The sequence below is a fragment of the Muntiacus reevesi genome, chromosome 12 (assembly GCF_963930625.1).
Source record: "Muntiacus reevesi chromosome 12, mMunRee1.1, whole genome shotgun sequence".
Classification (NCBI taxonomy): domain Eukaryota; kingdom Metazoa; phylum Chordata; class Mammalia; order Artiodactyla; family Cervidae; genus Muntiacus; species Muntiacus reevesi.
This window is the reverse complement of record NC_089260.1, coordinates 52,513,233-52,525,519: the sequence shown is the minus strand read 5'-3', so window position 1 is coordinate 52,525,519 and position 12,287 is coordinate 52,513,233. Positions and strand designations below refer to the sequence as shown.

Here is a 12,287-nt window from a genome sequence, read left to right as displayed (position 1 = left end):
TATGCAAATACATACAACACTGTGCATACCATTTCACAGGGATCACAGGACTCCCAGAGCGCATCAAGGGCTAGCCAAGGAAACCATGGAAACCAAAGTAAGAACCTATGAGGACAGTATTCCAAACCACTCTTCTCCTATCCCATTCCCCCCACCTCTCTTCCCACAGTCTGAGAGCCATCAAAACCAGAGAAAGTTTAAACACATGAAAAGTTTGATTGGGAACAGCAAATTTAAAATTCTGATATAATGCTCTACTTAAAACTGTCGTGGAAAATTTGAACAAGGAGACCTTGGAGAATGTAGACTATCTTTAAATTTTAGTCATGATCTTCAGACCACATGTGATGTAAGACTGAGAGATGAGGTTCAGAATTCATCCTGCTCAGACTTCATCCTCAGGGGAGTGAAATAGCTGAAAATAAACTGAATGGAAAATCCTAGGAAGTATCCTGCGATTTAAAGGAAGAAAGGTTTATTTCTATCATTTTTGCCTATGAAATTTTTCTTAAAAAATGTCTTTGGATTTTGGGGGCTAAATAAAATGCTTGGATGAAGTTTTGTGGTTTTATACTCTATTATTTCAAAGAGAATTTAAGATAGCGTATAGGCTTAGAGAAAATATAATAAAATATGAATTACACATAGAAAAAAATAAACAGAGACATAAACTAGGGAGACAAGAATGGAGCTGACTTTATAACATGAATTTGTATACTGATAAGGCCTCTACTTCCTCAAGGTAATTTTTAAAAATTATGCAGCACTAAGGGTTTCTCATATTAAGCATATATTTTTCAGAATTCACAAAATACCTTCACATACATTATCTCATTTGATCCTAAATTGAAAAGGCAATAATTTTGAGGCAATTATTCTCTATATTTTCCAGAAAAGAAAACCGAGGCTCAGGGAAGGACTTGGAAAATCTAGTCCTTGTTCTTTTCAACGCTACTGATTGTTACAGTTCCTGGGAACGGATAACTGATGCCTCTCAGTTCTCTGGAAGAACAATAAACACTTGATTCCTGTGGCCACAACATCTTCATGAGAGGATTACTACCTCTTTACAGGTGCTTTAGATCTGGAGATGGACAGACGTAAAATTGAAGGACTTCAGACTTGGAATAGACCTTTCAGGTAAGGTCTTTGATCACTTTATTGATGAGTGCATCAAAACTCTCTAGGAAGCCAAAAGATTTGTCACAATCATTCTATCCGTTTGTGGTAGGGCCAGGGTCAAAAGCAGGTTTCCTGAATCCTTCTCTTTACACTTCATTGCCTCTATAGCTCCATACATACCCTTTCTATAATTTTTTTTACAGACGCAATTCTGACCTTTCTTTCCCCAGTTCCTCTTGTGTTCACTGAGTAAACTGCTGCATGCCAACTGCCCGGCTACCAACCCCTGGAAGCCCCCGCATGACCTGATACCAGTGACTTTTCCCACTGCTCACTTCCTATAACTGCATGGGAATGCTTTTGATTGTAAGGATGCTAGTCCTTTGGGTAACATCCTCACAGAGTGGTCTTGTGCAGACTATGGATAAAGAACATACTTTTGTGAACAGCAGGGAACTGAGTCTCTTCTGGAAGGAGGGGACTTTCTAGGTGCCTGTCATAAAGAAAGATTTGAGTGAAGGCACTTAGATGGGAAGGACAAAATGACCTTTGAAATTCTGGAGGACTTGGGCAGGGACTGTCTCTCCCACCTCCCAAACCAAAGTGAACCAGGTTATGAAATGCCTGGTAATTTTTCATGTCAAATGAAAGGCCATTCAACCACATACCAGCCAACCACTGCCATCCCCGCATGAAGGTGGCAGTAGAATAACAGGTTTCAAAAGGGAGAGGGAAGTATTAGGCAACAGGAACCAGGGCCACGGTCACCCAGTCACTTCTGCCCTAACAACGACTCTTCTTCCACTGCCAAGGTCAGAGGCCATGGGTTAGCAAATGAGCTCCCTTAGGCAACTTTGAATTCCCTGAACCAGATTCAGGACCTCTGTACATTGTTTCTTGCGCCTAAATTTCAGTTCCATTCCTGACCTTTTGTCCTTTTGACAAACTCTTACTCATCCTTCATATGTCTGGTTCAGCGACCATCTACTTTAGATAACCTATTCTGACACTATCCTATCCTCCATCTCCTCTTCCAAAATCTGTGTTCTTTTAGAACAGACTCCACTTTTAGTTCCAATGCCCAGCAGTGCAGGAAATATAGTATGTACTTGGTGTTAGTTGAATGAATGAAGAAGTCACTGTGATCTTTTGAGTGCATTTTTCAATAGATAATTCATGAGCAATGATAAAATCCAAACTGCACTAGAAAAATTCAGTGAAAAGTAGATCTTCCCCCAACTATATCCCCTCCGACCCTTGGTCTCAGTTATGTCCTTTCAGACTATATACATAAGGGTATTTAAGTGTATTCCTGTCATTTTTCTGCACAATAGTTTAAAAAAAAAGTTATTTTTATTTGCATAACAATGCAACTTATACACACATATATATATATCACTTATTACATATAATCGCTGTATCTATAAATATATATAGCATTAAGTATATATTTATAGACTAAGTCCTGTGGCTTTTTACTTGGCAGAAGTCAGGCTTTTTTTCCCTTTTAATTAAGACCACGCAGTATTCCACCGCAGGGGTACGTCAAGGTTTCCCTCACATTCCCTGATTTAGGGTTTTAGATTTATGCTTCCATTATTTTCACTGTCAAAGCCCCGTCCTCCAGCGCAGAAACACCCTCAACCCCCCCCCTCCCCCCCCCCCCCCCCCCGCCCCAGCCCGCCGTCCCAGCGGTTCCATCATTTTCAAACCCCTGGTCACGAGCCCATGGCAGGCCCAGCGCCAAACGCGACCTCCGCCTTCCACCACGTACCCCCGCGTCCCCGCCGCAGAGCGGAAGGACGCGGCCCCGCGCGCGTCGCGGCGACGGAGCCACACGGCCCCTCCCCTCCCCTAGCGTCTCCCGGCCGCCCCCGTAGCCCGCTCAGAGGGGCCGGAACGACCGGCGCCCGGCCTCTCCCGGCTCTGGGTGGACCGGCAAGACGGGCGTGGCCGGCTAGGCGCGGCGCTGGGCGGAGCTCCGGCGGGGGCGGGGCGGGGCTCTGGCTGGGCGGGGCTCCAGCAAGCGGGGCGGGGCGCGGCCAGCGTGCAGGGCTCCTCCCCTTTCCTCCGGCGGCGCCGGCGGCCGCAGCACTTCCGGGTCGGCGCGGAGGCGGGGCGGAGGAGCCGTGGCGGCTGTTATTGTTCGAGTGTGCTCGGCCGGCGCTGTCTCCCTCGGCTCGGTCGGTGTCAGTTTGCCCAGCTTCCCCTCGGCCTCTCACTCCCGGCGGCTGAAGGCGGCGGCGGCAGGCGGGGCCTGGCTTTTCGAGGCCGAGTGGCGCCGGGGTGAGGGGCGCGGAGGAGGAGGAGCAGCCGCAGGAGGAGGAGCCGTGTGCCCTGGCACCGAGCGGCCGCGGCCATGGCGTACGCCTATCTCTTCAAGTACATCATCATCGGCGACACAGGTGAGGCCCGGGACGCGGCGGCCGGCCGGTCGGGAGGCGGCGGCCCGGAGGCCGGGGCCGAGGGGCAAACGGCATCGGGCCGCAGCGCGGGTTTCGTCGGCGCCGGGCGCCTCCCCGCCGCTCCATTTCCGCAGTGCTGGAGCTGGTGACGTGGGCACTGCGAGCGGCCGCGGCCTGGCCAGCCGCCCCGGCCCCGGCCCCGGCCCCGGCCCCGGCCGGGCTTGCAGCCGGGGTCCGTGACAGCCGTTTCACCGCCCGGTCTGGGGATTAGATGACAGGGGAGCCGGCCTGGCTCTGAGGGTTGCACGCCCTGCCCGGAGCCCCTCACCTTGGGCCTCGCCGCCGCCCCCGAGAAAGGAAAAGGGGGGCCCGGGGAGAGCAGAAGGGGATGGAAGGAGGGTCTTGGCTTCCCTGACACATCCCACCTTCTCCGACCCGATCACATCTGCCACGGCCTGAGCAAAGCGCTCCCCGGCGTGGAATAGCTAGCTGAGAAGGAGACATTAAAAAAAAAAAAAAAAAAGATATATATATATGTGTGTGTGTGTGTGTGTGTACATATATGTGTTTTTATCACTCTCAACTGCCAAGTCAGAATAAGTAGCATCCCATTACTTGACGCCTGGGGAATGCCTTTCGAGGTCATTAAAGCACGGAAGAGTTCTGTCTCTGTCGACTTTTGCCACGTGTAAACTGGCGTTATTTGATAGTAATGCAAGGCCCTTCAGTGCTCTCGGGTGCGTGTGCGTGTTGGGGACACTGGCTTTTTTTCCGATATATGAAATCCAGGCCCACAACTGCCAGTTAATCAGATGACCTAATGTCCATTTGAAGCAGAAAGACATACAGCTATTTTTCACTTAAAATTACATCTCAGTGTATTTTACAGATAAAGTAGTCAAACTCTTTGAAAATATATTTTTTAAATTATTTATGGATTTTTTTGGCATTACTGTGAATCTAATAATAAAGCTAAGACGTGTTCAGGTGTTACAACTATTAATATACTAGAGTCTGATTTCAGTGATGACTCTTGCACAACTTTGGACCCTTTGCACAACTTTGGAAATGTAAGCGGAGGCTTGTGGTTGTACTAGCGATATGTCACCTGAATAAGTAACACAAGAGGCATGTTGATTGCTGCCTAAAAGAAAGATTTTCTGCTGTAAATACAGCATTTCAGCAATGTTTTTTGGCATGCGCGTTGAAACTTGATGGTTCTCTTTGCAAAATCCTGGTTAAAGCAATGTTTTGCACATGTTCAGTAGCAAATTTATATACTTTTTAAAATACTGAAGGAAGTGGGGTTTCGAAGCCTACTGGTACATTTTAATTTAGGTTGTAACAGTGAGATTGGAAGAGGAAATTCACAATAACTATAATACGAATGGGTTTGGGAAGTAGAAGAGTTATTATGGACATCAGCAGTAGTGACAGTTGAAATTAGCCTTTGCAGGTTTCTCTCTTTCAACTTACCTACCAAACATCTACTGTGGGTGAAGAGTTGTGCTGGGAGTAGTGGGGCTACAAATATTAGCAAGTTGGTGCTGGGTTCTTTTGGAATTTGCCCTCATGCCAAAACAATGTCCAGGCAGTTCAGAGGGAAGACATTGATTCTTGCATTGCTACTGTTACCCACCTAGTTCAAGTACGCTTGACAGTAGACTGTCCACTGCGTCACTTTCTCCCCACTCCAGTAACTGTCAGATTAATCTTCCGCAAATGGTTCTCTTAGGAGGCCATTCCTCCATTTGCATTCATTTGTTTGACCTTCAGGGACCTCCACATCTAAGCATTATTCCCCACGTCAGCCTTCTTTTCCACTGTCCGCTAGTCCCCGTCTTCTTCCTGCCGTGAGGTCCTGTGCGTTTACCTGGTCACTGCTGCTCACTCTGTTTGGAGTGCCTCTCTGTCAAATTTGTCTGCCCTCAAAGTTTGACTAGAGTCTTCCATAGTGGTTTCACAGTCAATGTTTATTAAGTTCTTTTGATGTGTTAGGCATTCCTGGTATCCCAACTGGAAGTGACTACACCTCCTTATCTGGATGTGTCCCCCTTTGTATTCCTGACTGTTTTGTAGATACTTGGGTGGGCATTTGTGTTTGATTACATACCTCTTGAGGACAGAAAAGGTGTTTTTGCATGGTTTTGTATGCCAAGAAGAGCTTAGTAGAAGGTAGGCCCCAGATACTTAATTACATTAATGAAAGAATAGCCAAACAGGCCATAATGTTCCTATTAGTATACATTGATAACTTGACAGAATTTTTTAGCCGAGTTCTGCCATTTTCTATTTATATCAACTTTGACCAGACCCGTTTACCGTGTTTTCTTAATTCAAAGTAGATGCACTTAATGTGAGCCCCCCACACATAAGAATGATAGTAAATCAATAATGGGAGATCCATCCTAATTTTTTTTTTAACGTCATAGTGTGGAAAACATGCATTTTTAAATTGAAGAAAATCACTCATTTTCCTGATTTACAGTTTTCCTGCCTATTGAAACAATCATTATTAGCGTGCCCCCCCGTAAGGGCAGATATGAAAACACTGCACGTGGTCATGATGCTGCTGAAGTGTTCCTATTCTTACTATATGGCCAAGTGCGGTTAAAATACAGCTTTAAATTTTTTCATGGGTAGTGTCTCATTCCTGAAAAATCATTTAGGAAAATGTGTCATTTAAACCTAAATATAAAGTGGAAATTGGTTTTTAACAAGCCTGGACTAATATCATAAGCAGATAATTATCAAATGCAGGAGAATCGAAAAATTGTAATAAACCTATAATCTTGGTACACAGAAGCACAAACCTAGTTGTGTTCTATCTGAAATACCCTTTCTTCTGGGCTCCACTCCCCCAAACCCTACTCCAGCCAAAGTGAAAGTCAGGTCAGAGTTTTTTATTACCTTAGCAGCTCCTGTTCATTCATTCTTTCAGGGCGATAACAAACCCCACCCTTCCCTAGCTCCCTGTACTAGTTCCCTCCTCTCTTCTTTATTTAACCACCCCCACAGTTTGGTTTGCCTGTTTTTCTTAAAAACTTTTAAGGACAAGTGTTATATAAGAAGGGATTCCCTCGTAGCTTAGTCATTAAAGAATCTGCCTGCAATGCCGGAAACCTGGGTTCAGTTCCTGGGTCGGGAAGATCCCCAGGAGAAGGGAATGACAACCCACTCCAGTATTCCTGCCTGGATAATTTAATGGACACAGGAGCCTGGTGGGTACAGTCAGTGGAGTCGAAATAAACAAGCCTGAACATACATTATCCTAACATCTGAATGTGTTTTTTTATTTGAAATATGATTGGCATATAACACTGTTTTAGTTTCAGACACACAGCGTAATGATTTGGTAAGTAAATATGTTGCAGAATGATTACCACAATAAGTTTCATTAACATCCATCACCACACATAGCTAGAAAGTTGTTTTTTCCTTGTGATGAGACCTTTTAAGATATACTCTCCTAACTTTCAGCTGTTCCATACAGTGTTGATAACTATATTCATCATGCTGTACAGTACATCCTCAGGACTTGTAGCTAGAAGTTTGTACTTTTTGATCACCTTTACTGCAGCGTCTTAAATAATCTTTTTGTTTGTTTGGAATGTTTTTGACTTTGTTTTAAAAGTGAGGGTAGGCATTCAGTATCAGACATGTTTAATAGCTAAGTGGATGGGCTCTTGGGGAAGGTGCTGCAGGGCTCTACCTGGAAGATAATACTTGATTTGCCAGGTGGGCAAAGGAGAAATATCTAGTAGATAATTGCAAGTGCATGTTTGTAGCTCAGTCATTGAATTTTTAAAACATAGTGATATTCATTGTTGTCTGACTCTTTGCATCTCCATGGACTGCAGCACGCCAGACCTCCCTGTGATACTGGGAAGTTGAAAACAGAGCTGTACCATGGGCCATTTTATTGAAGACTCTGCATGTGAAAGGGAAGGAAAGAGTGAGAAGTTTAGAGTTGATTGCAAGATCAAGTTGGCTGGTGTGTGTGTATGAGGATAGGGGAGACTTGAGGTTGAAAGTTTGAAATTACTAGAGAAAGGGTAGAGGCTAAATCCCAGAGGATTCTGGGAAAGAACAGCATTTGATTCTCTAGGTTTGGAACTGTAACAGCAGGAAGACTGCTTCCTCTGGGACACTCTCATTTGAGTTTCTTTAGATTCTTATGGGTCACCAGGTGTATTGGTTTTTTTGGTGTGTTTTTTTTTTCTTCTTTTAAGGATTCAGTGGCCTAACCCTCAGTGATTTTGAGTTACTTGATCTGAAGTGGAGCTTCATGTTGCAAAACCTAAGGCCAGAAACACTAATCATTTTTTATAATTATATGAGCCAAGTTTGTTAGACTGTTTCGGAAAACACACAGTAGGGAAACAAACTGGGAAGTTGGGAGGCAGAAAACTTCCATTAACTTTTAAAAAATTATATGTCATGCATGTAAAGAAATTCATATTATATGTTAACACAGTTTAAAGAATAGAGTTGAATCAAACACCCATGCGACAGAAATACAGAGCCTCATCACTTGAGTCTCCACAAGACTTCCTCTCACCCGAATTCTGTATTAGTCCTTCCCTAGCTTTTCTTCATAGACGTCTCACTTAACACGTCCCTAAACTATAGTGTCTAGTTCTGCCTGTTTTTGGATGTGTTCGGTTCTTTTATTAAATGAGAGAGTTATGTTTCTGAAACATACCTTTTAACATCACCCAGAATTTACTTGAAGTTTTTGCTTTCTGCATGTTATTTACTATCCTTCAGGATTTTGACTCCCATTTCCCTTTCCATCCCAGCCAGTGTATTTGCTGCCTGCTTCCCCTAATATTTATATTGCTCCTGAGACTTCCTTTTGAGCCACAGAGGCCACGGCCCCGGGTTCCTCATCCCTTTCCCCCTTTCTTCTCTCCGGTGAACCTGCCCCTCATCTCCAGTCATGCCCCACTCTTCTGTCTTGTGCTTGTGTCCTTTCTGTCCCCACTCCATTGCTGCTCCCGCTCCAGCGTCAAATTAATGTCCTCCTTTATCTCTCCCCCTGCTCCCCCTCCCCGTGTTATCTGACAGCTCTCCTCCTCTTAGCCCGTCGTTCTGCTGGTTGACTTGAGCAGATCCTACTTTTGCCAGCTCAGCTGTTTTCCCCTCTCTCTGCCCAGCTGTGTTGCTCCATTTTGTTATTCTGTGCTTATCCTCAGTCTGGGAGGCTGTGTCCTTTGCCACAGAAGATAGAACCACGTACTGACTGCCCCCTTCCCTCTCTCTGACTTTTCGTTTTCTGTGACACTTCCCCATTTTTTTCGTCAGCCTCGTTCATTTGCAGGTTTTAAAATACTCCACATTCTCGCTGTTATTCCTCACTTGAAAGTAAAGGACACCCAGCAAAGAGATGCAAAGTACCATCTGCTGTCAAACACTCACAGTCACCCTTTTTAATGCCTGCAGTGTTCCTCAACTCAGACGACTTGGGTCTCACCCTTGGAGATACTGTTTTAGTGGATCTGCAGCGAGTCCTGGACATGTGTATTTTTAAAAAAACAGTCTTTGTAGTGGTACTGTGACACTCCTTTCCTTGTCGGTTATGAGCCTTTTTGCCTGACTTTTTCTAAAATTAATTCTTTTCTACTGTCAGGTTTTCTGCTGTCTGGGATTTTAAGTAATTGCTAAGGCATATCCAGGTTCAATCCCTGGGTTGGTAAGATCCCCCGGAGAAGGGAATGGAACCCACTCTGATACTCTTACCTGGAGCATGGACAGAGGAGCCTGGTGGGCTACAGTCTGTGGGGTCACAGAGAGTCAGCCATGACTCAGCGACTAACACTACTACTCCTAAGGCACATCCTGGGTGAATTGACACAGAATTCTCCACTACATTAGTGTTTGGCACTCTGTCTACCTGCTGGACTCTTGGGAGGACTTCTCCCCACTTTTTGTAGTCCATGCACAGCTTCGAAAGCTTTTAATCCTTTAACTGGCTGTGTGAAGTAACCATTTCATAGATGAAGAAACTGAGCTGTGTCCTTTGGGTCAAACTATTTCTTCTCTCCCACAAGCTCTTCTACTTTTCATATCTATGATGTAGCTCTAAGTTTCTCCAGTTCTTTCTTGAAAATGTTGCCATTTTCAGGGGTAGCTGACTGTTACTGTGTTTCTGGTCCAATCTGAGGGAAAAAAGAAGAAAATGAATATTGGTGGATGATGAGTGAAGTTCTTGAAGGCACAGAGTTAGTGCCTCAGAACATGATGAATGTGTGCTAGGTAGCCTGCACACATTGACCAGTTTATTTCTTCTTTCAAAAAGGATTTAAGGGCACTTACATACAAATTTTCTACAGTTTTAGATGCAAGTAAGAGAGAGTGTATTAGCTTATGTTGCCAACATAACAAACCACCATATTCTTAGCAGCTACAACAATGCAAATCGATTATCTTAGAGTTTTGAAGTTCTGCATAAGTTCATGTACATGGCAGTACATGTCAGAAGTCCGATGTGTGTCTCACTGCACTGTCATTAAGTTCTTGGCAGGTTGGGTTCCCTTCTGGAGGGTCCGTGCTCATTCAGATTGTTGACGGAATAGTTCTGTGCTGAGGTCTCCATTTTCTTGCTGGTGTCATCAGTTCCCGGCTTCCCAAGTCTACCCACCTAGTCACATGATTTGGCCCAGGGCGCCCTTGCTTCATCTTCAAAGCAACAGTGGGTCAGGTCCTTCTGTGTCAGTGTTTCTGACTCTTCTTGAGTCGTCCAAACTCTGATCGAAGCCGGGAAAGGTTTTCTGCTTTTAAAGACTTACATAATTAGATTGGGTTTACCTGGATAATCAAGGATAATCTCCTCATCTTGAGGTCTGTAATCTTAATCACATCTGTATGGGCCCCCTTGCCTTGTAGGGTAGCATACCCATAGGTTCTGGGGATTGATTAGAGTGTGTATATTTTGGAGTGGGGGGGAGTGAGGGGTTTTATCCTTCCTACCACAGCAGGCTGAGGAGAAGCAGTAGGTAGAAACAATAAGTTGAAGTCAGAAATAACATTAATATCCATGCTGTGTACACTTTTTTGAAGTGGACATTATTTAGCACCACTGCAGAAGGAGAAGAGGAGATGTCAGAGGATGAGATAGTTGGACAGCATCACCGATGCAATAGATGTGAACTTGGGCAAACTACGGGAGGTGGGTGAGGGACAGGGAGGCCTGGCGTGCTGCAGTCCATAGGGTCACAGACACAACTGGGTGGCTAAACTGACTGCACTGCAGAGAACCCTCCTCTCATCTACTTATTTATAGTAATCATCAATTTTTAAAAGTATGTGTACTCATATACTTATTCTTTAATTGAGTCTTGAAAGACATTTTCTTCTGGTTCCCTTAAAAAGAATACAGTGTGGTGAAAAATGTAAATATACAGATAGTATATTTGAACATGGGCCTCCCAGGTGGCCCTAGGGTTAAAGAACTGCCTCCCAATGCAAGAGACATGGATAGATGCTGGTTGGATCCTTGGGTTGGGAAGACGCCCTGGAGGAGGGCATGGAACTCACTCTAGTCTTCTTGCCTGGAGAATCCCCATGAACACAGGAGCCTGGTGGGCTACCGTCCATAGTGTCTGGCAGAGTCAGACGTGACTGAAGTGATTTAGCAAACACACATGCATATTTGAACATATGGGGCCTTTTCTAGGGGTATAACTCATTGAATCTGAACAATTATATCCATGAGGAAAGCTCTACTTTACAGTGAAGAAAGGTAGACTGATTGTCACATCACACAGCTAGTAACTGACCAAGCTGGAATTTGAGCCCAGATCTTTCTGACTCCAAAGTCCATGCTCTCTCTCCCATGTCGTACACATTTCTTAATTCCCACTTATTCCATATCATACCTCTTGTGTTGACTTATCAGCTCCTTGGTCTGTTGAGTTGATGTGGAAGTACACAGTCCCTCAGTTCACTTTTATACTAAAACAGAAACTACCTCCACTCTGCAAAACCAGGCAGAAATATTCTATCAATAAAACAAGGATAAAGTCTGTTCACTGCTCCTCAGTAGCTCTGTAAGCTTGGGCAGCCTCTTCAGTCTCCAAATCTCAGTGTCTTCATCTATAAAATGGAATAAATAAGTTAGATTTTATGTGTGACCCTGACTAAATAAATGGTTAATAGTTCATCTTCGTTTTTTATCTTTTTTTATCATTTTTATACTTCTTTGAATGTTTTCAAGAATTTCCCCATATGCATTTGAAAAACTAAACCAAACTTGACCAATACTATATAGTGTTTGAATAATGCTGTTCATAGCAAAAATAATTTCTTTCACCCTCCATGTGAACTAATATGTTCACATAATAGTTACTATGTTGATTTTTTTTTTCCACTTCCTTGAGTAGCTTGCTCATTTATGGCCAGCTGATAAACTTGAAAGAGTCTGCCATCTTTGACTCTCATGGTTGCTTTCCTAGCCTGTGCAGAAGACCTGGGTTTGATCCCTGGGTTGGGAGGATCCCCTGGAGAAGGGAAAGCCTACCCATTCCAGTATTCTGGCCTGGACAATTCCATGGACTGTATAGTCCATGGGGTCGCAAAGAGTTGGAAACAACTGAGCGAGTTTCACTTCACTAGGCTCTGTTGGTGTTTTTTTGTACTTACCATATTTGTCTGCAGGTTGATGTTTTATGGAAGGTTCCTTACTTTATCAACATTGTTTTAGCAAGACTCAGAATTGTTCAGCAGGATTCATTTTATTCCAGGTATCTGTTTTTATCA

General features: G+C 44.2%; 1 protein-coding gene across 2 annotated transcripts in view; it reads left to right on the top strand.

Moving 5' to 3' along the window:
• Nucleotides 1-3,209: 3,209 nt before the first annotated feature.
• RAB2A (RAB2A, member RAS oncogene family) overlaps nt 3,210-12,287 on the top strand; it is a 64,472-nt gene continuing 55,394 nt past the window's right edge. Inside the window, exon 1 of one of the 2 annotated variants that reach the window (XM_065903102.1) lies at nt 3,210-3,527. Coding sequence is in view for 1 of the 2 variants with exons in the window: in XM_065903101.1 (XP_065759173.1) it covers nt 3,482-3,527 (46 nt within the window). In the remaining variant the exon portion in view is untranslated. The remainder of the gene's footprint in view (nt 3,528-12,287) is intronic. The other variant, XM_065903101.1, reaches the window with a different exon arrangement.